The sequence below is a fragment of the Mobula birostris genome, chromosome 5, assembly GCF_030028105.1.
Source record: "Mobula birostris isolate sMobBir1 chromosome 5, sMobBir1.hap1, whole genome shotgun sequence".
Taxonomy (NCBI): Eukaryota; Metazoa; Chordata; class Chondrichthyes; order Myliobatiformes; family Myliobatidae; genus Mobula; species Mobula birostris.
The window spans coordinates 10,878,571-10,904,510 of NC_092374.1; the positions used below are offsets into that span (position 1 = coordinate 10,878,571).

At 43.1% G+C, this 25,940-nt stretch overlaps 1 protein-coding gene across 2 annotated transcripts in view; it reads left to right on the forward strand.

Moving 5' to 3' along the window:
- Positions 1 to 25,940, forward strand: part of nop14 (NOP14 nucleolar protein homolog (yeast)) — a 65,935-nt gene that overhangs the window by 14,293 nt on the left and 25,702 nt on the right. For both annotated transcript variants that reach the window (XM_072257609.1, XM_072257610.1), the window contains exons 6-12: positions 1,782 to 1,910; positions 3,216 to 3,338; positions 3,672 to 3,803; positions 4,382 to 4,763; positions 7,021 to 7,151; positions 16,979 to 17,064; positions 21,719 to 21,854. In XM_072257609.1, the coding sequence (XP_072113710.1) occupies positions 1,782 to 1,910; positions 3,216 to 3,338; positions 3,672 to 3,803; positions 4,382 to 4,763; positions 7,021 to 7,151; positions 16,979 to 17,064; positions 21,719 to 21,854 (1,119 nt within the window). The remainder of the gene's footprint in view (positions 1 to 1,781; positions 1,911 to 3,215; positions 3,339 to 3,671; positions 3,804 to 4,381; positions 4,764 to 7,020; positions 7,152 to 16,978; positions 17,065 to 21,718; positions 21,855 to 25,940) is intronic.

Here is a 25,940-nt window from a genome sequence, read left to right on the forward strand (position 1 = left end):
TGGGGAAAGTAACGAATAAGTATACTAAATTTATTTTGAATCCCATGGAGCATGTGGAAACCTTCCAATACCCAGGCGGTTCTTCTTTTCTTTCTTTCTTTTCTTTTTTAGGTAGGACTATATATGGGGGGGGGGGGGGTAGATATTATCTTTACATGTATTCATTTTGAAAACAATAAAAATTATATTAAAAAAATTTTTAAAGTTTTTGGATGGATACTTGGAAAGGAAGCATTTAGGGGGATTTGAGCCACTTGCAGGCAAATGGGATCAATTTAGATGGGAATCTTGGTTGACATGGATTAATGGGGATGAAGGTCTTTCCATATTGTGTAACTCTGACTAAGGCAGTGCTGTGTTCAAAAAGAAAAGTACAATTGAAGGGCTTGACTGTTTTATTTTTAAGAACAAAAGTAGGGGCAGGAGAAAGACAAAGGACCTTCTAGCCTGTATAACCATTGGGTAAGATCATGGTTGATCTAATATTGGCCTCAACTGCACTTCCCTACCAGTCCCTCGAATTCCCCTTGTAACAGCCTTTACTGTATTCAGTGCCTCCACCTCCTCAGCTCATTTGGAGAATTCTAAAGGTAATTACTTGAGAAACAAAATTCCTCCTCCTAGAGTAGTACGGTTTGGCCCAACTCATCCTTGCTGACTGGTACAGTTCCCAAGCTTTTCCTATTTGCCTGGGTTTGGTCCATATCCCACTAAATCCCATGCAGTGCTTGGCTAAAAACTCATTATGAGCTTTTCTTTAGATCAAGAATCCCCCTACTGGGGAAGTATTTCCTCAGTAGCTGCTGTACCAAATTCCCTCAGAATCGTATCATTCTCAACCTCTCATTTTCCTTAAAAAATCTCCAGTGAGTGTAGGAAAAATCTCCCCAAACTTTTCAGCCCAAGGCAGCCAATTCATCTGAGGAATTAACCTTGTGAACCTTCCCTCACTTGCCTCCAATGCAAGGATATCTCCCCTTGAATAAGATGATAAGACACTGGAGCAGAATTAGACCATTCACCAATTGAGTCTGCTCAGCCGTTCAATCATGGCTGATTTACTATCCTTCTCAAACCCACTCTCCTGCCTTCTCCCCAAACCTTTGACAGACACCCTTACAAATCAAGAACCTATCAACCTCCACTTTAAATATGCATAATCGGCCTCCACAGCAGTCTGTGACAATGAATTCTATACATTCACTAGTCTTTGGCTAAAGAAATTGCTCCTCATCTCTGTCCTATTCTGAGGCTGTGCCCCCTGGTCCTAGACTCTCCCACTAAAGGGTGGCACGGTAGCATAGTGGTTAGCGTCACACTTTACAGCACCACTGATTGAAGGGTCAGGGTCCTGACGTTGTCTGCAAGGAGCTTGTACAGTCACCCCGTGACTGCATTGGTTTTATCTGGGTGCTCCAGTTTGCTCCCATGTTCCAAAAGGTGTCTGGGTTAATAAGTTGTGGACGTGCTATGTTGCCACCACTTATGGGCTGCACACAGTGCACCCTCAGGCTGTGTTGGTTGTTAATGCAAAAACAATGCCTTTCACTGTACGTGTCGATGTATATGTGACAAATAAATTTAATCTTTAATGGAAACATTATCTCCAAATCTATTCTGGTTAGGCCTTCAAATATTGGGTTAGGGATAAGGAGATAAAAGCTGTAAACACATCTCTGACAGCAGCCTCAGTAATGCCTTGTTAGTTCATATTCCTATTTTGCATTCAACCCCCTTCTAAAACTATCCTTGTTTATGAAAGCTTGTTCTTATTTGAGCAGCACGAGCGACAAGTGCAGCGGGACAAGGCGCAGGAGCTGACTGAGAAACTGGACAAAGACTGGAAGGAGATCCATTCCCTGTTGGCTCAAAAAGGTCCTAAAATTGAGCCAGTGGAGGAAAAGCCCAAGGTGAGTGACCTTGGACACCTCAGCCATTCCTGCCATCAATTTAAACTGATTACTCGGATACAGGGGAAAGGAAGAGCATCTGGATACCACATCCCCCATTCATCCACTTCTCTTCCATTTCTCATAGTCCTTTCTTACTTTGTTATTGATGGGAGATCTTTATCCTGAATCTCCTTATCCAGATGCAGCCTCACTTGCTGAGGATTCACAATTTTTAAAAAATTAATCGCAGCCATTTTACACATTTTCTGGTCATTTGAGTTAAAAGCTGTAACAGTATGGAGATGTTTGAGTTCAGGAGCCACGAGGTAATGTTACAGCTCTACAAAACTCTGGTTTAGACCATATTTGGAATATTGTATTCCATTCTGGTTGTTTCATTATCAGAAGAATGTAGAATCTTTAGAGTGGGTGCAGAGGAGACTTATCAACATGCTTTTCTCTTTAAAGCAAAGGAGAACGAGAGGTGACTTAGCAGAGATGGCTAATACAAGGGGGATCTTTTTAAGGTGATTGGAGGAAGTACAGGGGGGATGTTAGAGGTCGGTTTGAGTGGTAGGTGCGTGGAATGCTCTGCCAGGGATTATGGAAATGGCAGATACATTAGAGGCATTTACAAAACTCTTAGATAGGCACATGGATGATAGAAAAATGGAGGACCATGTGGGATGGAAGGGGTAGATTGATCTTGGAGTAGGTTATAAGATCGGCACAAAATTATGCGCAGTGAGTGACAAGGAGAAGACTGGTAGGTTGCGACTGTTTTCTCTGATGAGCTATTTAAAATCATAAAGGGCATAGATATGATGCACAGTCTTTGCAGGAAGGGGTATATAAAACTAGAGACATAACTTTAAGGTGAGAAGGGAAAGTTTTACGAAGGATCTGAAAGGCAGCTTTTTCCAAAGAGAAGCTGGTGGAGGTGGGTGCAGTTACAATGTTTTAAACATATCTGGACAGGTTTGTGGATAGGAAAGGTTTAGAGAGGGCTGAACTTGGGCCAGTAGGCATAGCTCAGGAAGACAATTAGGTCCACATGAACAAATTGGTATGAAAGGCCTTTTTCTGTGCTGCATGACCTTATGACTCATGCTTTGAAAAATTTGCATAATTTTCTTTTAATTTTTGGGTCTTCTTTCGATTATTCTATTTTTTCTTTTTTTTAACTCCTTTTGCACTACTTGTGTAATTGTTTATATATATTGTTGTAATTTGTTGTTTTTAAAATGTGTATTGCTCCCGCAAAACAACATATTTCACTGCAAATGCCAGTGGTATTAAACCTGATTCTGATTCTGATATTAGGCTGGAGATTACGATATAATTGTGCGAGAGTTGTTCTTCGATGCGAAGGCACCGGCTTCTGACCGACTGAAGACCAAGGAAGAACTGGCTAAAGAGGAACAAGAACAACTGCAGAAACTTGAGGTATTCACTCTACAGAACTCTTCAGGAACCTAGATGTGTGAAACACTTACAGCGTATAAGTACTTCCATAGTAATTGAGCCCAAGTTCAAGTTTATCATCAATCAACTATATACGTGTACACCACCAAACGAAACAATGCTCCTCCAGATCAAGGTGCACAGCACAGTACATATAACTCATATACAACACATAAAATAATACTACTACAAATAAATTAACAAATAATTATTTGATATTTAGTCCAATGGACAACTTGAAATTGTGAATTTGCAATGAAGTGCAAGGGATGTTCTGAAAGGACATGAATAATGTATTCCATCTCTGAATTCCAGATGGAGCGATTACGTCGGATGCGTGGAGACTTTGAAGATAAGACTAGTAAGACACCAAAACACATGTCTGCAGATGACTTGAATGATGGTTTTATCCTAGACAAGGTCGATAAGCCTTGTCTTGTTTACAAGGTAAGGCTTGAGAAGCTTAAGTTTAAAGCCTGTTGTTGGCTGAATAGAGAAAAGTTCAAAAAGACCACAAGAGCTGTGATGTTCATGATGCCGGTGGTAATTTGTTCCACAATCTCCAATGAGTAATTTTACTTATTGAAACAGAGTCTGAAGTTAAATTTGACGCAGTAGCATAAGGGTTAGCATAATGCTATTGCAGCACCAGCGATCTGGGTCCAATCCCCGCAGCTGTCTGTAAAGAGTTTGTACGTTCTCCCCATGGCTATCTGGGTTTCCTTTGGATGCTGTGGCTTCCTCTCATATCCCAAAGACATAATGGAAACATGGGTGTAATTGGGCAGCGTGGGTTTGTTGGGCCATGTGGGATGGTTACTGTGCTATATCTATGTAAAAAAATATATAAATTTAAAACTTGCCTCATGACTGAACTCTTGCAGTTGGAAAAATATGTACTTTAAGTACGTAATTAAATGAATATTGCTTAGATGAATGATTTCCGTTGTTCATGTATGTCTTTTTAACATACAAGGTCTAAGATAGTAACTAGAGATTAACCTTAACTTTTGTTTTATTAAAAGGATGGGAAGTTAGAGCAGCCAGAGGAGGAAGAAGAGGAGCAGGGTGATGAAAATGATCAGGAAAACAGAGAGGACGGAGACAGTGATGACGCAGAAGATGAGGAAGATGGAGAGGATGTAGACAGTGATGAGGATGAAGATGAGGAAGAGAACAAAAGTGATGAAGATGAGGAAAAGAATGAAAGTGATGAAGATGACTATTCTGACCTTGGGGATGAAGATCAATCAGAATTAGACTCTGAGTCTGAAAGTGAACAGGGTAAGGGGGAAGGAGAGGGAGTAGCTGCCAAATCCATCCCGAGGAAAGAAAGAGCGCCAAGTGAAGAAGCAAGGAAAGCCATGATGGAGGCAGCCAAGGCAGAACTCCCTTTTACTTTTTCTGGTAAGTGATGGGCACCCACTGTACCAGTCTGTGTCGACTAAGATTCTTATCTCAGTTAGTCTCATGTCCCTCTAAATCTTTCCTACCTGCATGGAATGGAAAATTGGCCTTCATTGCAAAATTCAGTGAGTTTAAGAGTGGGGAGGTTATGCTGCAACTGTACAGGATAGGGGTGAGGCTTCACCTGGAGTACTGTGTGCAGTTCTGGGGTCTTTACTTGAGGAAAGATATACTGGCTTTTAGGAGGCAGTGCAGAAGAGGTTCACCAGGTGGATTCTGAAGATGAGAGGGTTAATTTGTAAGGAGAGCTTGAGTCACCTGGGACTCATTGGAATTCAGAAGGGATTGTGAGGGGATGTTATAGAACTCTGTAAAATTATGAAAGGGATGGATAAGACAGAGGCAGGAAAGTTGTTTCCACTGGTAAGTGAAATGAGAATGAGGGGACATAGCCTCAAGATTTGGGGCGATAGATTTAGGGTGGAAATGAGGAGAAACTGCTTTTGCCAGAGAGTAGTGAATCTGTGGAATTCTCTTCCGGGGGGAAGCAGTAGCAATTACCTCATTAAACATTTTTAAGACATATCGAGATTGATTTTACATTATAGTGGTATTAATGGTTATGGGGAAAATGCAGGTAGGTGGAGCTGAGCCCATGGCTGGATCAACCATGATTTTACTGAATAGTAGAGCAGGTTTGATGGGCTAGATAGCCGACTCCTGTTGCTATTTCTTATGATACAGAATTAGTGCTGGTAAATGGGATTCGTACAGATAGTCGACTTAACCATAGTCAACTATGCTGTGAGACTTTATAATGGCCAGATGGTCTACTCCTGTTCCTATTTTTTATGCTTTTAAGTTCTGTTAATGGTTTTTGGAGCTGTTTTGGATCGAGGCCTGAGATAGTCCCTCCCCAGCAACCCCAAGTTCTCCCAATACCATCCATAAACACTTGGGTCATTGGGGATCGGCCTGTGAGTTAGTAGGAGTGGCTGTGAATGTCTTTCTCTGAACTGTCCATACTTTCAAACACTGGATCTGACCTGTTGGAGGTGGTGTGACATACATGTGCTGCAGGAATTAGCATGGGCCATGTATGTGGTTTTTAAATTCATTCACAAAATGTTGGTATCACTGACAAGAGCTGCATTTAATACTCATCCCTTAGTCATCAATTCACTTGATCAGCTTGCTAGACCACTTAGGTTCTAGGTTCACCAGACAAGGATGGTCTATATTTTGTGACAGATATTAAAGAGCCAGATGATTTTTTAATGAGTCCTGACGAAGGGTCTCGGCCTGAAACGTCGACTGCACCTCTTCCTACAGATGCTACCTGGCCTGCTGCGTTCACCAGCAACTTTGATGTGTGTTGCTTGAATTTCCAGCATCTGCAGAATTCCTGTTGTTTGTTTGATTTTTTAATGGCCCAATTGGATTGTAGTGGTTTAGAGGACTATTATCTCAGTGGCCACTTTATTAGGTACACCTGCTTGTGAATGCAAATATCTTATCAGCCAATCACGTGGTAGCAACTCAGTCCATAAAAGCTTGTAGACAGGGCCAAAAGGTTCAGTTGTTGTTCAGACCAAACATCAGGATGAGGAACAAATGTGATCTAAGTGACTTTGACTGTGGAATCACAAACGAGAAGATCTGCAGATGCTGGTAATCAGAGCAACACACGCAAAATGCTGGAGTGATTGTTGGTGTCAGAAGGAGTGGTTTGAGTATCTCAGAAGCTGCTGATCTGGCGTTTTTACACACAACAGTCTCTACAGTTTACAGAGAATGGTGTGAGAAACAAAAAAAACATCCAGTGAGTGTCAGTTCTGTGGGCAAAAACATCTTGTTAATGAGAGAGGTCAGAGGAGAATGGCCAGACTGATCATGCTGTCGGGAAGGTGACAGTAACTCAAGTAAGTACGCGTTATAACAGTGGTGTGCAGATCTTTCAGTGCACATCATGTCAAATCTTGAAGTGGATAGGCTGCAGCAGCAGAAGACCATGAGCATACAGAAATAAACTCAGTGGCCACTTTATTAGGTCATATAGGGGCAAAAAGCACTAGCTTAGGTGGACATCTTGGTTGGCACGGACGTGTTGGGCCAAAGGGCCTATTTCTGTGCTGTTTCTCTATGAGCCTCCACTAAGTAATTGTAGGTCCATTCTCCTAGGCTGCTCCTTGCAGAGACAAGGCATAGGAGGCAAGTTTCATTTCTGATCCTTATCTGATGGGTTTTATTTTCACAGTCCCCAAATCATATGAAGATTTGAAGTCCCTGTTGACAGGACAGGACGCAGAGAAGCAGTGCCTGATTGTGGAGCGCATTCGGAAGTGCAACCACCCCAGTGTTGCAGCAGAAAACAAAGCCAAGTTAGAGGTGAGCTTCTTTCGTATATGCTCCAATTTGAAGTAAAACATAAAGACCATAAAACAGAGGAACACAGTTAGGCCTTTCAGCCCATTGAGTTTACTCCACAATTCAATTATGACTGATTTATTTTCCCTCTCAACTCCATTCTCCTACTTCTCCCTGTAATCTTTGACACCCTGACTAATCAAGAACTGTCCACAAGGGGGAGGATTGAATATCCCTAGGCAAGCTGCCCTGAGTTCAACTTAAATTCACCCAAGGACTTGGCCTCTAGAGTTGTTTGTGGTAATGAATTCCAGATTCACCACCCTTTGGCTATAGAAATTCCTTCTTACCTCTGTTGTAAATTGATGTCCCTCTGCACTGAGGCTGTGCCATCTGGTCCTGGTCTGAGATCCCCACTACAGGAAATATCCTCTCCATTTCTGCTCCTGTCAAGGCCTTTCACTATTCGATTGGTTTCAGTAAGAACCCCTCCCTCTCAAATTACCACTTTGTCTTTAAATTTGTATTATTCAGCACAATCAGACAGCTAAAGCTCTACACAATGTAGGACTGACTCCACACTGCAACTGTGTTGTCTTAACTCCTGTGCTCTTGAGGGTGGGCAATGTTGACATCACATAACAACACACAAAATGCTGGAGAAACTCAGCAGGTCAGGTGATATTTTGGGTCAAGACCCTTCATCAAGTCTGGAAATTAAGGGTGAGAAGCCAGTATTCGTCTTCGTCTACACTCCATCATTACCTAAGTGATCGACTGTGCTATCAAACAGCCTGTACTCTCTCTCCCCATCTCCCCCCCTCCCATTTCTTTCTACCTCTTCTCTGCATCCCACCCCTGTCAGTCACATACCTTTGTTCCCCTCTCCCACTTCACCCACTTCACACACAGTTGGGCTACAGGCTTCCCACACCCCCATCTTGCTCTGCTTCCGTCTGCCATCACCTCTCTCCTGTTGGTTCCCCTTATTGCCTCTGTATTGGTAACCCTTTTTGTTCCTCTTTATCTCCCTATAGAACCTGTCTCCAAACCTTCCCACTCCTCTCACTGCACCTCACGTCGTAATCCTCTTATTTTTTCCCCTTGCTCTTTGTTTTCCTGCATCTCTCCAACTCCATCACTATTTCCCTCCCCTCCACTACCTGACACAACCTGCCCACCAGCTTTAACCTTTCATTAATCCACCAATCACCTCACATTCTATTTCACCACTCTCCTTCTTACATAGAAACATAGAAAATAGGTGCAGAAGTAGGCCATTCGGCCCTTCGAGCCTGCACCACCATTCAGTATGATCATGGCTGATCGTCCAACTCAGAACCCTGTACCAGCCTTCCTTCCATACCCCCGATCCCTTTAGCCACAAGAGCCATATCTAACTCCCTCTTAAATATAGCCAATGAACTGGCCTCAACTGTTTCCTGTGGCAGAGAATTCCACAGATTCACCACTCTCTGTGTGAAGAAGTTTTTCCTAATCTCGGTCCTAAAAGGCTTCCCCTTTATCCTCAAACTGTGACCCCTCGTTCTGGACTTCCCCAACATCGGGAACAATCTTCCTGCATCTAGCCTGTCCAAACCCTTTAGGATTTTATACGTTTCAATCAGATCCCCCCTCAATCTTCTAAATTCCAACGAGTATAAGCCTAGTTCATCCAGTCTTTCATCATATGAAAGTCCTGCCATCCCAGGAATCGATCTGGTGAACCTTCTTTGTACTCCCTCTATGGCAAGGATGTCTTTCCTCAGATTAGGGGACCAAAACTGCACACAATACTCCAGGTGTGGTCTCACCCAGGCCTTGTACAACTGCAGTAGTACCTCCATGCTCCTGTACTTGAATCCTCTTGCTATAAATGCCAGCATACCATTCGCCTTTTTCACCGCCTGCTGTACCTGCATGCCCACTTTCAATGACCGGTGTATAATGACACCCAGGTCTCATTGCACCTCCCCTTTTCCTAATCGGCCACCATTCAGATAATAATCTGTTTTCCTGTTTTTGCCACCAAAGTGGATATCTTCACATTTATCCACATTAAATTGCATCTGCCATGAATTTGCCCACTCACCTAACCTATCCAAGTCACCCTGCATCCTCTTAGCATCCTCCTCACAGCTAACACTGCCGCCCAGCTTCGTGTCATCCACAAACTTGGAGATGCTGCATTTAATTCCCTCATCCAAGTCGTTAAGATATATTGTAAACAATTGGGGTCCCAGCACTGAGCCTTGCGGTACCCCACTAGCCACTGCCTGCCATTCTGAAAAGGTCCCGTTTATTCCCACTCTTTGCTTCCTGTCTGCCAACCAATTCTCTATCCATATCAATACCTTACCCCCAATACCGTGTGTTTTAAGTTTGCACACTAATCTCCTGTGTGAGACCTTGCCAAAAGCCTTTTGAAAATCCAAATATACCACATCCACTGGTTCTCCCCTATCCACTCTACTAGTTACATCCTCAAAAAATTCTATGAGATTCGTCAGACATGATTTTCCTTTCACAAATCCATGCTGACTTTGTCCGATGATTTCACCACTTTCCAAATGTGCTGTTATCACATCTTTGATAACTGACTCTAGCAGTTTCCCCACCACCAATGTTAGGCTAACCGGTCTATAATTCCCTGGTTTCTCTCTCCCTCCTTTTTTAAAAAGTGGGGTTACATTAGCCACCCTCCAATCCTCAGGAACTAGTCCAGAATCTAGCGAGTTTTGAAAAATTATCACTAATGCATCCACTATTTCTTGGGCTACTTCCTTAAGCCCTCTGGGATGTAGACCATCTGGCCCTGGGGATTTATCTGCCTTTAATACCTTCAATTTACCTAACACCACTTCCCTACTAACATGTATTTCCCTCAGTTCCTCCATCTCACTGGACCCTCTGTCCCCTACTATTTCCGGAAGATTATTTAGGTCCTCCTTAGTGAAGACAGAACCAAAGTAATTATTCAATTGGTCTGCCATGTCCTTGCTCCCCATAATCAATTCACCTGTTTCTGTCTGTAGGGGAACTACATTTGTCTTAACCAATCTTATTCTTTTCACATATCTATAAAAGCTTTTACAGTCAGTTTTTATGTTCTCTGCCAGTTTTCTCTCATAATCTTCCTAATTAAGCCCTTTGTCCTTCTCTGCTGAACTCTGAATTTCTCCCAGTCCTCAGGTGAGCCACTTTTTCTGGCTAATTTGTATGCTTCTTCTTTGGAATTGATACTATCCCTAATTTCTCTTGTCAGCCACGGGTGCACTACCTTCCTTGATTTATTCTTTTGCCAAACTGGGATGAACATTTGTTGTAGTTCATCCATGCGATCTTTAAATGCTTGCCATTGCATATCCACCGTCAACCCTTTAAGTGTCATTTGCCAGTCTATCTTAGCTAATTCACGTCTCATACCTTCAAAGTTACCCTTCTTTAAGTTCAGAACCTTTGTTTCTGGATTAACTATGTCACTCTCCACCTTAATGAAGAATTCCACCATATTATGGTCACTCTTACCCAAGGGGCCTCTCATGACAAGATTGCTAATTAACCCTTCCTCATTGCTCAATACCCAGTCTAGAATAGCCTGCTCTCTAGTTGGTTCCTCGACATGTTGGTTCAAAAAACCATCCTGCATACATTCCAAGAAATCCTTTTCCTCAGCACCCTTACCAATTTGGTTCACCCAATCTACATGTAGATTGAAGTCACCCATTATAACTGCTGTTCCTTTATTCCTTTGTTCCTTTCTTCTCTTTATATTGGCCATCTCCCCTCTCAATCGTAATGCAGGTTTTCAATGTAAGATGTCATCAATTCCTTACCTCAAACATCTCCCCTGATCTTGTCCGCTTGCACGGTCCCATTTTTATTCTACCAATACCAGTGGTGACCGTGCTTCAGCTGTCTGCACATAAAGCTGAGGAGTGTCTTCTCTAACTTGATTGGCTCCCCAATCCACAAGTTTGATGGTGGTGTGGATAGTGTAGAAGGTTGTCATAGGTTGCAATGTGTGTCTGTATGTGCTGTGTGTGACTTTATGTACTGTATTTTGTACCTTGGCCCCAGAGGAAAGCTTGGTTCTTTCATGTCCTGACCAATCAAGAATCTGTCAACCTCTGCCTTAAATATACATAAATACTTGGCCTTCACAGCTGCCTGTGGCAAAGACTTCCACGGATTCACCACACTCTAGCTAAAGAAATTCCTCCTCATCTCCATTCTAAAAGGATGCCCCTCTATTCTGAGGCTGTGCCTTCTGATTCTAGACTATCCCACCATAGGAATCAACCTTCTCCACATCCACACTATCAAGGCCTTTCAACATTCAATAGATTTCAATGAGGTCATCCCTCATTCTTCTGAATTCTAGTGAATACAGGTCCAGAGCTACCAGACCTCTTCATATGACAAGTCTTTTAATCCTGGAATCATCTTTGTGAATCTCCTTTGAACCCTCCAGTTTCAGCACATCCTTTTTAAGATAAGGGGCCCAAACCTACTCACAATATTCCAAGTGAGGCCTCACCAGTGCTTTATAAAGTTTCAACTTTACATCCTTGCTTTTATATTCTAGTCCTCTTGAAATGAATTCTAACATTGCATTTGCCTTCCTCACCACAGACTCAACCTGCAAATTAACCTTTAGGGAATCCTGCACAAGGACTCGCAAGACCCTTTGCACCTCACTTTTTTGTGTTTTTTTCTCCATTTAGAAAATAGTCAACCCTTTCATTTCTTATGTATGACCATACACTTCCCGACATTACTCCATCCACCATTTCTTTGCCTATTCTTCTAATTTGTGTTAGTCCTTCTGTAGCCTCTCTACTTCCACAAAACTACCTGCCCTTCCAGCTGTCTTCATATTGTCTGCAAACTTTGCTACAAAGCCATCAATTCCATCATCCAAATCATTGACATAGAACATAAAAAGAACTGGTCCCAACACACACCCCTGTGAAACACCACTAGTCACCGGCAGCCAGTCAGAAAAGTCTCCCTTTATTCCCACTCTTTGCCTCCTGCCAGTCAGCCACTCCTTTAACCATGCTAAAATCTGTCCTGTAATTCAATGGGCTTGTAGCTTGTTAAGCAGCTCATGTGGCACCTTGTCAAAGGCCTTCTGAAAATCTCAGTAAACTACATCAACTGATTCTCCTTTGTCCTTCCTGCTTGTTACTTCAAAGAATAACAACAGATTTGTCAGGCAAAATTTTCCCTTAAGGAAACCATGTTGACCACGGCCTACTTTATCATGTGCCTCTATGTACAAATGCTCCGGATGGCTCTTGATGTGAGTTGCCAACAGAACATGATGAACATCGAGCTCTATGACGACCTACCGATGTTCACCACTAAAATCGAGGTGAGAAGACTGCAACTAGCGGGGCACTGTCTACGCCACCCCGAGCTACCTGCCAGCCTAGTCATCATATGGGAGCCCAAGCCTGGGAGGAATAACCCTGGGCGCCCTCCCAAGACTATGGTCAACACACTCCTAGAAGACAGGGGCACAGCTAATGTAGATGAACTGAACATACTGATGAGGGAGAGGGAGAAGTGGCGAGTCTGTCATCGTGCCCGACACCGGCCCCCCCAGGCCTGAGTCGACGTAGTAGTGGTCTATGTATCCTGAGACCTCATCCATAATAATCGACTCCAACATCTTCCTAACCACTGAGGTCGGACTAACTGGCTTATAGTTTCCTTTCTTCTGCCTTTCTCCTTTCTTGAAGAGTGAAGTGACGTTTGCAATTTTCCAGTCTTCCGGAACCATTCCAGAATCTAGTGATTCTTAAAAGATCATTACTAATATCTCCACAATCTCTTCAGCCGCAGTGTACTTATCTACCTTCAGACTTTTCAGTTTCCCAAGAACCTTCTCTCGAGTTATGGTAATTTTACACACTTCGTGACCCCTGACACCTGGAACTTCCACCACGCTGCTAGTGTCTTTCACAGTGAAGGCTGATGCAAAATACTTATTCAGTTTGTCCGCTATATTGTTGTCCCCCATTATTACCTCTTCAGCATCGTTTTCCAGAGGTCCGATATCCACTCTCACCTATCTTTTACACTTTATATATCTGAAGAAACTGTTGGTATCCTCTTTAATATTATTGGCTAGCTTACTTTCATATTCCATTGTTACCTTCTTAATGACTGTTTTAGTTGCCTTCTGTTGGAATTTGAAAGCTTCCCAATCCTCTAACTTCCTACCAATCTTTGTTCTATTACATGCTCCCTCTTTGGCTTTTATGTTGGCTTTGACTTCTCTTGTTAACCACAGTTGTGTCATCTTACCTTTAGAATACTTCTTCCTCTTTGGGATGTATATACCCAGTGCCTTCCAAATTGCTTCCAGAAATTCTAGCCATTGGTTTTCTGCCATCATCCCTGCCAGTGTTCTTTTCCAATCAATTCAGGCCAACTGCTCTCTCCTGCCTCTGTAATTCCCTTTAAACCACTGTAATACTGATATATTTGACTTTCGCTCCTCTTTCTCAAAGTTCAGGGCGAATTCAATCATAATCTCTTTCCCCTAAGGATTCTTGTACCTTAAACTCTCTAATTAATTATATATCATTGAATAACACCCAATCCAGAATAGCTGATTCCCTGGTGGGCTTAACCACAAGTTGCTTGAAAAAGGCATCTCATAGGCATTCTGGAAATTCCCCTACTGGAATTCAGCAACAACCTGATTTTCCCAATCTAACTGCATATTGAAATTCCCTCGTAACTATTAAAACATTGCCCTTTGGGAATGCATTTTCTATCTCCCTTTAATCTATAGACCACATCTTTACTGCTGTTTGGAGTCTGTATATAATGCCCATCAGGGTCTTTTTACCCTTGCAATTCCTTAGCTCTATGCACAATGATTCAACACCTTCCAACCCTATGTCACCTCTTTCTAATGATTTGATTTCATTTCTTTTACCAGCAGAGCAACACCACTCCCTTTGCCTTCTTGCCTGTCCTTTTGATGCAATGTGTATCCTTGGATGTTAAGCTCTCAGTTGTAATCTTTTCAGCCATGATTCAGTGATGCCTATGATATCATACATACCAATCTGTAACTGCACTATAAGTTCATCTACTTTATTCCGTATACCGTGCACATTCAAACATAACAACTTCAGTCCTGTATTCACACTTTTTGATTTTGTCCGCCTTTTACTGCAACTCATCCTGTTGACTGCAGTTTTGCCCGATCATCAGCCTCTCCTTGCTAGAGGTCTCACTACACATTGCCTGTGTTTGTAAACCAACTACCTCATCTTTTGCATTATTACTTCTGTTTCCGTCCCCCTGCCAAATTAGTTTAAACCCACCCAAACAATGCTAGCCAATCTGCCCACAAGTATATTGGTACCCCTCAGGTTCAGGTGTAACCCAACCTTTTGTAGAGGTCATACCTTCCCCAGAAGAGATCTCAATGATCTGTAATCTGAATCCTTGCCCCCTGCACCAGTTCCTCAGCCACACGTTCACCTGCCAAATCATTCTCTTCTTACCCTCTCTGGCACGTGGCGGAGGCAGCAGTCCAGAGTTTACTACCCTGGCAGTCCTGTTTCTCAGCTTTCTACCTAGCTCCCCAAAATCTTTCTTCAAGACCTCCTGATCTTGTCTACCTATGTCATTGGTGCCAGTATGCATCAAGACTACTGGCTGCTCACCCTCGCCCTTGAGAATGTCATGGACCCGATCTGAGACATCTCTGATCCTGGTGCTAAGGAGGCAACATATCATCTGGATGTGTCTATTGCGTCCACAGAACCTCATCTGTTCCTCTGACTAAAGAATCTCCTATCAGTTCTGTTTGCTTCTCTTCTGAGCCACAGCACCAGACTAGGTCAGAGACCTGGTCATTGTGACTCCCCTGGGTAGGTCACCCCCTCAAAGGTATCTAAAGTTGTATGCTTATTATTGAGGGGAACGGCCACAGGTATACTCTTCACTGGCTCTGCATTTCTCCTCCTTTTCCTGACAATCACTCAGTTACCTGTCTCCTGCAAGCTAGGGATGACTACCTCCTTGTAGCTCATGTCTATCACCTCCTCAACAATGGAGGGCTATGTGGGAGGGAAGGTATAGGTTGATTTTGGAATAGATTGAAGGGTTAGCACAGCGTTGTGGGCTGAAGAGCCTGTACTGTTCTATGCTCAATGTCGGACCACGGCAATTCAGGAAACCGATTCACTACTCATTTCCCTCATCCATTTAGGACAGACAATATAAATACGGGGGAAGGTGTTGAGGGGAAGGTTTTCCCCACACAGAATGTTGTTGATATCAGAAACAAGTTGCTTGAGGAGATGGTGGAGGCAGATAATATCACAACATTTAAGGGGAAGCTGGACAGACACTTGAATAGACAGGGCACACAAGGCTATGAATCTAATTCCTTTGGTATTACCATGAAGTACAATGGTCAGCATAGACGTAATGGGCCAAATACCTCCTTGCTGTGCACTGCAATTCTGTGTCCAAAAGCTGACCTTGCCAGCAGTATTCAGATCCCATCAAATAAATACATAAACATTAATTGTTACTTTAGTGTAGTGTATGTACACAAAGGCTCATTCATAGCAGAATTACATAATACATCATGTTACATTGCTGTTTAAATAAGCACTTCAATGCTCTATTAAAGTTGCAGTAATATATAAATTTTAAACTTTATTGTGCACAAAGCCATCTGTGATTATTTGCAAGAAATTATTGTGAAAATGCATTTCACATTGTAAAACTGCTGGTGCAATTTACCTGCCTGCACAGTTGTGAAAATTCTCTGTACCTTCCTTAAAACATTTCATCCAGTGACTATCATTTTGGAGTGAGAAAATTCTCGGTCCCTCCTTAAAGCACTTCACACAGTGACTATTATTCTGGAGTGTGTTGACCAGGGATGTGGCTACTGTTCTATGCTGCAGGTTCCTTCAACAAGAACTTACAATTTTGGAAAGTATGAAGTGATAAAGGTTGTTGTTGGGAACCCCATTATAAGTGTGGGCTTAATTTTTGTTTCAATCAAGTGCATGAGAGAGAGAGAGAGAGTGAATGACTGAAATTATTAGGTAGAGAGTGTGCAGAAAAGTTTGACAAGGACGTTCACCAGACTGGAGGGCTTGAGATACAAGGAGAGATTGGATAGGCTGAGACTGTTTTCCCTGATGGAAGAAGTCGGGGGGGGGGGGGGGCGGGATTGGTGACTTTGTAGAATTATGAGGAGTTAGATAATCACGGTCATTTTCCCATGGTAGAGGAATATGAAACTAGAGGCCATAGAACATCTAAGAAAAACTCCTATTAAAAATTCTTAGAATTCTATCTAAGAGTTTCTTAAATACGCCTTGTATATCTGCCTTTTCTCTAATCTTTGATGTCCTTACTAATCAAGAACATATCAACATCCGCTTCTACTATACCCAGTGACTTTTACCATCTGCTTTACCTATGTCCCTTGCAATTTTATAAATCCCTATAAGGTCACCCCTCATTCTTCTACACTTCAATGAGTGAAGACCAAGCTGGAAGATATAAATATTTTACTGACACTGAAATGAACTGCATCAACTTAAAAATATCAAGAGATTGAGGAGAAGGTTTAGGAGCAATTTTCTTGAGGTAACTGCTGCAATGAAATTATTTATCATAGGAAGTGAATGTCATGGAAATCGTTTCATGTTTAAAGGAAAATTAGATAAACACTTGAAAAATCAATTGGTAAGGCTGTGTGGAGAATGGGTCTCAGCAAGATGCAATGATCTTTGCTCTAGAATTGTGTTGCTTCATCCATCTTGATGTAACTCTTAATATGTTTACAGAATTTCTTTGGTTTCCTGTGGGGTTATGTTGGAGAGCTGGCAACCAGGCTGCCAGCTGAACTGAAAGTAATTGATGGGATGGTGCCGTAAGTACAAGACAACCCTTAGAGCATTTTAGTGCTTCCTCAATGGTGTATGTGTGTGTAGTCTGCTTATTGAAATAGAGAACTTCCTAATCTCAGATAGCCTTGAATGCATTTCTGATACTGATTGCTGTAAAAGTGTTGTGATAACCACTACACCACCATATCACCAAGGCCTCTCTTTTCCTTAATAGTCTTTAGAGCACCACCATTAATGGTTTATGTACAACTCTTAATGGACCTTCCAAAATACATCACATACCGGTATTTAAATCCACCTGCCCAGTTTTCCAGCTAATCAATAATGTAACCATATTATCCTCCTCAATATCAACACTACAATTAATTTTCGTGTCATCTGCGAATTTACAGCATGGCACAGTCGCATTAAGGTTAGAGTACGGGTTCCCAACCGTGGAATAATACCATTAAGCAAGGAGTCAGTGGGCCCCAGGTGGGGAAGCCCTGGGTTAGAGTAACTATCAACTGTAAGATTGGGGTTCTGCAGGGAATTTGTACGTTTTCCCCATGGCCGCATGGGCTTCCTCTGGGTGTTTTGGTTTCCTTTCCATAAGTCCATAAGATATAGGAGCAGAAGTAGGCCTTTTGACCTATCGAGTCTGCTCTGCCATTCAATCATGGGCTGATCCAATTTTTCCAGTCCTCCCCACTCCCCTAACTTCTCCCCATACCCTTTGATGCCCTGGCTAATCAAGAACCTATCTATCTCTGCCTTAAATTCACCCAATGACTTGGCTTTCACAGCCGCTCGTGACAGCAAATTCCACAGATTTACCACCCTCTGATTACAGTAATTTCTCCGCATCTCTGTTCCAAATGGACGTCTTTCAATCCTGAAGTTGTGCCCTCTTGTCCTGGACTCCCCTACCATGGGAAATAACTTTGCCATATCTAATCTGCTCAGGCCTTTTAACATTCAGAATGTTTCTATGAGATTCCCCCCCCCCTCCCCCACCTCCATTCTCCTGAACTCCAGGGAATACAGCCTAAAGGCAGCCAGACGTTCCTCATACGGTAACCCTTTCATTTCTGGAATCATTCTGGTGAATCTTTTCTGAACCCTTTCCATTTCAGTATGTCCTTTCTAAAATAAGGAGCCCAAAACTGCACACAATACTCCAAGTGTGGTCTCACGAGTGCCTTATGGAGCCTCAACATCACGTCCCTGCTCTTATATTCTATACCTCTAGAAATTAATGCCAACATTGCATTCGCCTTATTCACCGCCAGCTCAACCTGGAGGTTAACGTTTTGGGTATCCTGCACGAGGACTCCCAAGTCCCTTGGCACCTCTGCATTTTGAATTCCTTCCCCATCTAAATAATAGTCTGCCCGTTTATTTCTTCCACCAAAGTGACCGTACACTTTCCAACATTGTATTTCATTTGCCACTTCTTTGCCCATTTCCCTAAAATACCTAAGTCACTCTTCAGGCTCTCTGTTTCCTCAACACTACCTGCTCCACCACTTATCTTTGTATCATTGGCATATTTAGCTACAAATCCATTAATCCCCTAGTCCAAATCATTGACATACATCGTAAAAAGCAGTGGTCCCAGCACTGACCCCTGTGGAACTCCACTGGTAACTGGCACCCAGCCAAGATAGGATCCCTTTATTCCCACTCTCTGTTTTCTGCCGATCAGCCAATGCTCCACCCATGCTAGTAACTCCTCTGTAATTCCATGGGCTCTTATCTTGCTAAGCAGCCTCATGTGCTGCATCTCGTCAAAGGCCTTCTGTAAATCCAAGTACACCACATCTACTGCATCTCCTTTGTGTACCCTGCTTGTAATTTCCTCAAAAGATTGCAATAGGTTAGGCAGGATTTTCCTTTCAGGAAACCGTGCTGGCTTTGGCCTATCTTATCATGTGCCTCCGTAACCTCACCCCTAACAATCGATTCCAATAACTTCCCAACCACTGATGTCAGGCTAACAGGTCTATAGTTTCCTTGCTGCTGTCTCCCGCCCTTCTTAAATAGCAGAGTTACATTTGCAATTTTCCAGTCACCCAGCACAGCCAGAATCACATCCCAAAGACATATAGGTTGGGGTTAGTAAGTTGTGGCCATGTTATGTTGGTGCCAGAAGCAGCCGATACTTGCTGCCTGCCCCCAGCACATCATTGGATGTGTTGGTCATGTATACAAATCGTGCATTTCACTGTATGTACATGTGACAAATAAAGCCAATCTCTTTAATCTTTAAAATTTACTAATCATAAGCAACAGCTGTTCCAGCAGTAATCCCTGGGAAACATCACTGGTAACAGACTTCCAAACAGAAAAGCAACCAACCCTGCACAAAGATTACCCCTTATCTGCTAATAACAAGCCAACTTTGAATTCCATTTGCTTTTGACCCCATGAGCTCTAACCTTTTGAACCAGCCTCGCATGTGGGTCTTTGTCAAATTTCTTACTAATGTCCGCATAAACAACACTAATCACACATTTCTTCTTAAGCCCATTATCCCTACTGGGGCACAGGCTGCCGACAGCTGCTGGCCAGAGTCCCCTGTCCTGGGCCGAAGGTTGACTGGACCCTGGCTTCCACTTTCACCACCCGACTTCATATGTCTTCTAGGCGAAGGTCCTTCCTTTTCCAGGGATGAGCTCTTTGGAGCTTCTGCTGGCGTTTCTGTAGCTTTGGGTTTTTTATGGAATGTGGTTGCTCGCCCCATGCCCAACCCTCTTCCTTCCGCAGCCGGGCTTGAGACGTTATTAACCACATACTGCTCTCGTCAATATTCAAAAAAAAAACCTCAATCAAACTGTACAGATGAGATCAGTCATGTAGGATCTCCCACCCACAAAACTTTGTTAACTATCCCATACTAACCTCTGCCTTTTCAAGTGTGCATTATTCCTGCTCCAATCGTTTCCCTACCACGAGCGTTAGACTTACTGGTCTATTATTACCTATCTCATGCCTGCTGCCCTTTTTTGAAGTGAGATGCCATCCAGTCACCTGGAACCACCCCAGTGGCCAGTATAGATTTAAAGATGGGCTCTAGCAATCTCTTCCATGACCTCCCATGCCATTCTGTGATGCATCTCTGAATGAACACTGTTGGTCTGTCCACCATTATGCCTGCTAAGGCATCGATTCAGGTGAATTTATTGTCCTATACATCAGGGTGCGCTGTAATTCCATGCTCGTGTGAAGCCCGCAGGGTAAAAGATATACAGTACATGATCATAATAAATACAGCAATAAGGGCAAAGCAACAGAGTGGTGCTTTCCTTTTTAAAACCATAATAAACTAGGGGTGGAATTAGGCCACTCGGCCCATCAAGTCTACTCTGCTGTTCGGTCCATTGGGTCTGCTCTGCCATTCAACTATTGCTGATTAAGTATCCCTCTCAACCCCGCTGAAATGAAAGCATGCTGTCGAATATCCCTGTTCCCCTCCATCCTAGAATCTGCAATTGCAGTGTTGTTCTCCTCAGTAAGTACACATGTGGGTGGCAGGGTGGAGATAAGTCTGTACCAAAGGAGGCGAAAGGCACTCCTTCACTCCTCTAGTTTGCAGGTCACCCTAGGGCAAGGTGTGGCACCTGCTTAGGCCCCCAATCAGGGTCACGTGAAGCCTTGGGAGCAGGTGGTGGATGTTTATGTGACTACAGACGCCAGGCAGGCAACCTCTGAAGAGTATTGATAAGGCTGGGATCACCCATCCTATAAAGGCAATGGTGAACCACCCCTGGAGAAAATCTGCCAAGTACATTCATAGTTATGAGACTTTGATGGCTCACATCATGCGACATGGCGCACATGACCCAGGTCCCCTAGCACTCCGTACAGATCACACTTTGGTCCCTAATAGGCCCTACTCTTTCCCTCGTCAACCTCTTGCTCTCAATATACTTGCTGTGTTCATGTTGTTTTAATAAACATCACTAATAGCCTGTCCTGGTCCAATCACGTAGACATCATGACTGAGAAACGCTCACCAGCATCTCTGCTTCCATGGGAGCCTAAAGAAATCTGGCACGTCCAACCCTCACCAATTTTTATTGATGCATCATTAAAGCATCCTGTCTGGATGCACCATGGCTTAGTATGGCAACTGCTCTGCCTGTGACTGTAAGAAACTGCAGAGAGTTGTTCAGCACATCATGGAAATCAGCCTCCCCTTCATGGGCTCTGTCTGCACCAAGGAGGTGGAAGATCACTAAATGTCACATCTTGAGATATTCCTGGTCAATACTGTGCGCTGTACTGACCGGTGGTCACTACTATAAGTCTCCCCACTGTGGACTCTAAAGTTCTCTCTGCCTTGGTAAAGCAGCCAGCATAATCAAAGACCCCACCCACCCAAGACAATTTGGATCTCCCCTCTCCTATCGACCGAGATTTAAAAGGACGTACCACCAAGCTCAAGAACAGTTCTATTCCACTGTTCCCGTAGGCTCTTGACCTCACAGTCTACTTCATTATGGCCTTGCACTTTATTGTGTAACTACACTTTCTCTGTAATTGTAACACTTTATTCTGCATTCTGTTACTGTCTTCCTTTTACTGCCTCAATTAATGCTGTAATGAATGAATTTTACAAATGGAATGCAAGATAAGCTATATGTCATTACATGTAACTGCTGTAAATCAATTTGCACTGTACTTTTTTTGTAGCCAGTTGTATGATCTATCCCAGATGTTCCCTGAAGCTGCATGCAGTTTAGCTCAGTCTACCCTGAGGCAAAGTATGCAGGAACTAGAGGATCAACTGCGAGCTAAAGGTCGGGCATGGTTTCCGAAATTGGACAAGGTAACTAGGGTTGGCTGCACACCTGTTTGAATGCTCATCCTGAATATGTATGTCCAGGGCCTTTACTAACCAAGTATTAGACAGGAGAACACAGAGTAAGAAAACAACCAAAAGAACTCTGTAGGTCAGGCAGTACTTGTAGGGGGAAATGGACAATTGGCATTTCAGGCCAAGACCCTTCATCTGGACTATTGACTGATCTAACTTGGAGTTCACCCATCGCACCAACTGGTTCTTGCATGAGTTCATGTTGTGTTGCCTTCTATATTGATGTCACCTCTTTATTTGTCAAAGTCAAAGTATGAAGTATGTTTACAGTATACAACCCTGAGATTCATCTTCCCACAGACAGTCACAAACCCATTTACAGAAAACAGCAAACATTCAACACATTAAAAAGACATGAAGCTCTAGAAAAAAAAAGGTTCTGGAGTATCTTCAAAAACTTCATGGTCAGCACAACATTGTGGGCCAAAGGGCCTGTAGTGTGCTGTAGATTTTCTATGTTCTATAACAGGTCACGCAAATGGCAAAAAAAATGAGTAAAAAAACACAGAATATAAAACGTCAAACCACAAAGTCATTGAAACAATCTCAGACTGTTCAGTTCAGTTCAATTTAGCACTGTTCATTGACTGCTGGCTACAGTTCCAGTCCGTTCAGTTCAAAATCGCACAAAATAGCAATGCAAAAAGGAATAACCAGAAATACATCATAATATGAACTACAGTGTCCAATCCACAAACCACGTCAATTAAACCTTACCCAAGACTCAGGCAGCATTGAGTGAGAGGGAGAGAGAGACCAGTCTAACACAGGCATCTTTTTGGAACAGTGACCTGCTGTTACCTTTACCTAGTTTCTACCCATATCCCAAAAAGTCTCTTGTCATTCAAGCCTCCTCTGTCCAACATGGAATAGTGCAGAGCAGGAACAGGCCTGTAATGTCTGGGACGACTATGATCCCAATTTAAACTGTACATCTGCATGCATGTGGTCCATATCCCTCCCTTCCCTGCCTGTTCATTTGTCTATCAATCTGTTTCTTTTCCACCTCCTTCTGTGGCAGCACATTCCAGGCACCCAACATTGTGTTTAAAAAGAAAACCTTGCCTCGTAAATCTTTTTTAAACTTCTCTCCTTTCACTTTAAAGATTTATATATTTTTTTAAAGGTTCAACACAGTAACAAGCCGTTCCAGCCCAGTGAGCCCGTGCCACCCAATTAACCTACTAACATTGAATCATACAGTGAAATGAGTCACTTACATCAAGTCAAATCAATGAGGATTGTGCTGGGGAGCCCACAAGTGTCAACATGCTTCCGGCACCAACATAGCATGCCCATGTCTTCCTAACCCTAACCCTAACCGGAACGTCTTTGGAATGTGGGAGGAAACCGGAGCATGCAGAGGAAACCCACATGGTCATGTACCGGCATACAGACTCTGGTTGCCAGTACTATAAACGGCTAACTGCTATGCGGTACCATGCTGCCCTTAAAGAAGGCTCATTTCTGAGATGTGGAAAAATTGGCTGCAATGAATTTGATGCAGCTCACTCAGAGCATTGAGTTCCTTTCATTAGAGCAACACACAAATTTAACCAGAATCACCACTTGCGGTCCCAGTGAAGGGTTTTGACTCCAAACATTGACTGTTCACTTCCCTCCATAGCTGACGCCCGACCCGCTGAGTTCCTCCAGCATCTTGATGTTGCTCACCATTTGAAGCCATTGCTGTAACTTTTGGTATTTTTTCTAATGAATATTATTTTTCCTCTTTGGAAGGCAGCCAGACATTGCAGGCAGTACCTTCTTGCTCTCAGCACAAAATTTGCAATAACTCTCCAGACATGCTGTATTTTGAGTGAGACATTAACCCTATATTCACCCTTTAGTTTTGTAATAGGTCTCGTGGCCCTCTTTGATCGACCGGGGGGGATCTCCCTGGGGTCCTACAAAACGCCTCTGAACCTCTGTAACTAAAGTAGATTATCTGGTCTTTGTAGCAATTGCTGTTTGAGAGAGAATGCTGAGAAGCATTTTCCATAGCACTAAAGTGACTTGATGTTATAAATAATCAATAAATTAGAAAGCATTTTGAAGCATCCCTGAACTGACGGGTGCCATGGAACCTCTTTCCTTCTGATTTCTGATGTTACTGTCTTTCTGGATGTACGGATTACTGGATGTGTGGCTCATTGACAGGATGCAGTACTTTGATCTTCAGATAGGCATAGGTGACCTGACAGTCTGCCACAGCCCATTCCATGCTTGTATTCATCAACAAGAAAAGTGGCCCAACCTAAAATGTCAACCATCCGTTTCCCTCCACAGAAGCTGAGTACTTCCGCAAGTACTTAGATGTGCCGAAGGGCCTGTTTCTGTGCTTTAGTGCTCTATGACTCTTTGCTTTTAGCTTCAGATTCCAGGATCTGCAGTCTCCAACAAGAAGCTGTTTGGCACTGGAGAGCTTTGAGAGGCCATTATATACAGGAGCAGAACTAGTTCATTCAGACCATCGAGTGTGCTCACTATTCAGTCACGACAGCTTTTCTTCAAAACTACTGTCCTGTTTTCTCCCCAGGGAAAGAGTCTAAAACCTTCCACACTAATTCCCCACTCATTTATAGTTAACTGTAGCAGATGGAGAAACCTCTGCTTCTGCCCATATTTAGCCAGGATTCCCACCTGGAAGATTCCTGGTCAGTGTGGATCCCGGGGCACTACTTCACGAAACAGCTCCCTCTATTTTGCAACCCAGTACGCATCCTTCAGCTAGCAGATTGGTTGGTATCACAGGAGTTGATATTGTGCTTAAATGAGAACATGGAGTAATACTGCACAGTACAGGCCCTTCGGCCCACAATGTTGTGCCAACCAACTCTGAGAACAATCCTACCCCAAGCCTCCCACATAGTCCTCCATTTTACTTGTATCTGTGTGCCTATCTAAGAATCTCTTAAATGTCCGAAATGTGTCTGACTCTACCACCACTCTTGGCATAGTGTGCCACGAGAAATTCTGTAGATACTGGAAATCAAGTTGCTGGTAAAATGTTGTTGGCTGTCCACTCAAGCAATGCACCTTCACATCTTGTACACCTCTATCAAGTCACCTTCCTTCCTCCTTCGTTCTAAAGAGACAGATCCTCGCTGGCTCAATGTATCCTCGTAAACATGCTCTACAATCCAGCTAAATCTCCTCTGCACCCTCTCTGAAGCATCCACATCCTTCCTATAATGAGGCGACCAGAACTGAACACAATATGCCAAGTATGGTCTAACCAGGGTTTTACAGAGCTGCAACATTACCTTGCAACTCCTGAACTCAATCCCCCAATTAACGAAGGCCAACGTACCATATGCCTTCTTAACCACCCTATCAACTTGCATGGCTATTTGATACCGTATTTCACAACTAATAATTTGAACTTAACTCCTTGAAAATTACTTCAGTGACTGTGAAGTGTTCTGTGATGTCTTGCAGGTTCTGACAGGTGCTGTGTAAATGTACATCTGTTCAATATTTCATGATTCAAATGCTTTCGCCACAAGTCAGCCAAACCACCTGGGGAGTTCACTGTCCTTTCCAAGAAGCGCAGTGGTGCAAACTCTAGTGCTGTGTAGAATGGAATCGTTTAGATGTGTGGGTCCACAAAGGTTCGAAGTTACACCTCCCAAATATTGAAAGGCCTACATAGAGTACACGTGTAGAGAATGTTTCCAGTAGTGGGAGGGTCTAGGACCAGAGGGTGCAGCCTCAGAATAGACAGACATCCCTTTAGAACAGAGATGAGGAGGGATTTCTTTAGCCAGAGTGTGGTGAGTCTGTGGAAGTTATTGCTACAGACAGCTGTGGAGGCCAAGTCTTTGGGTATATTTAAAGCGGAAGTTGATGGGTTCCTTATTAGTAAGGGTGTCAAAGATTATGGGGAGAAGGCAGGAGAATGGGGTTGAGAGGGAAAATAATTCAGACATGATGGAATGGCAGAGCAGACTCGATGGGCCAAATGGCCTAATTCTGCTCTTGTATCTTATGGTCTTATATTGCACTCCTGATGTTGAAGGTTCATGTCAGTACCAC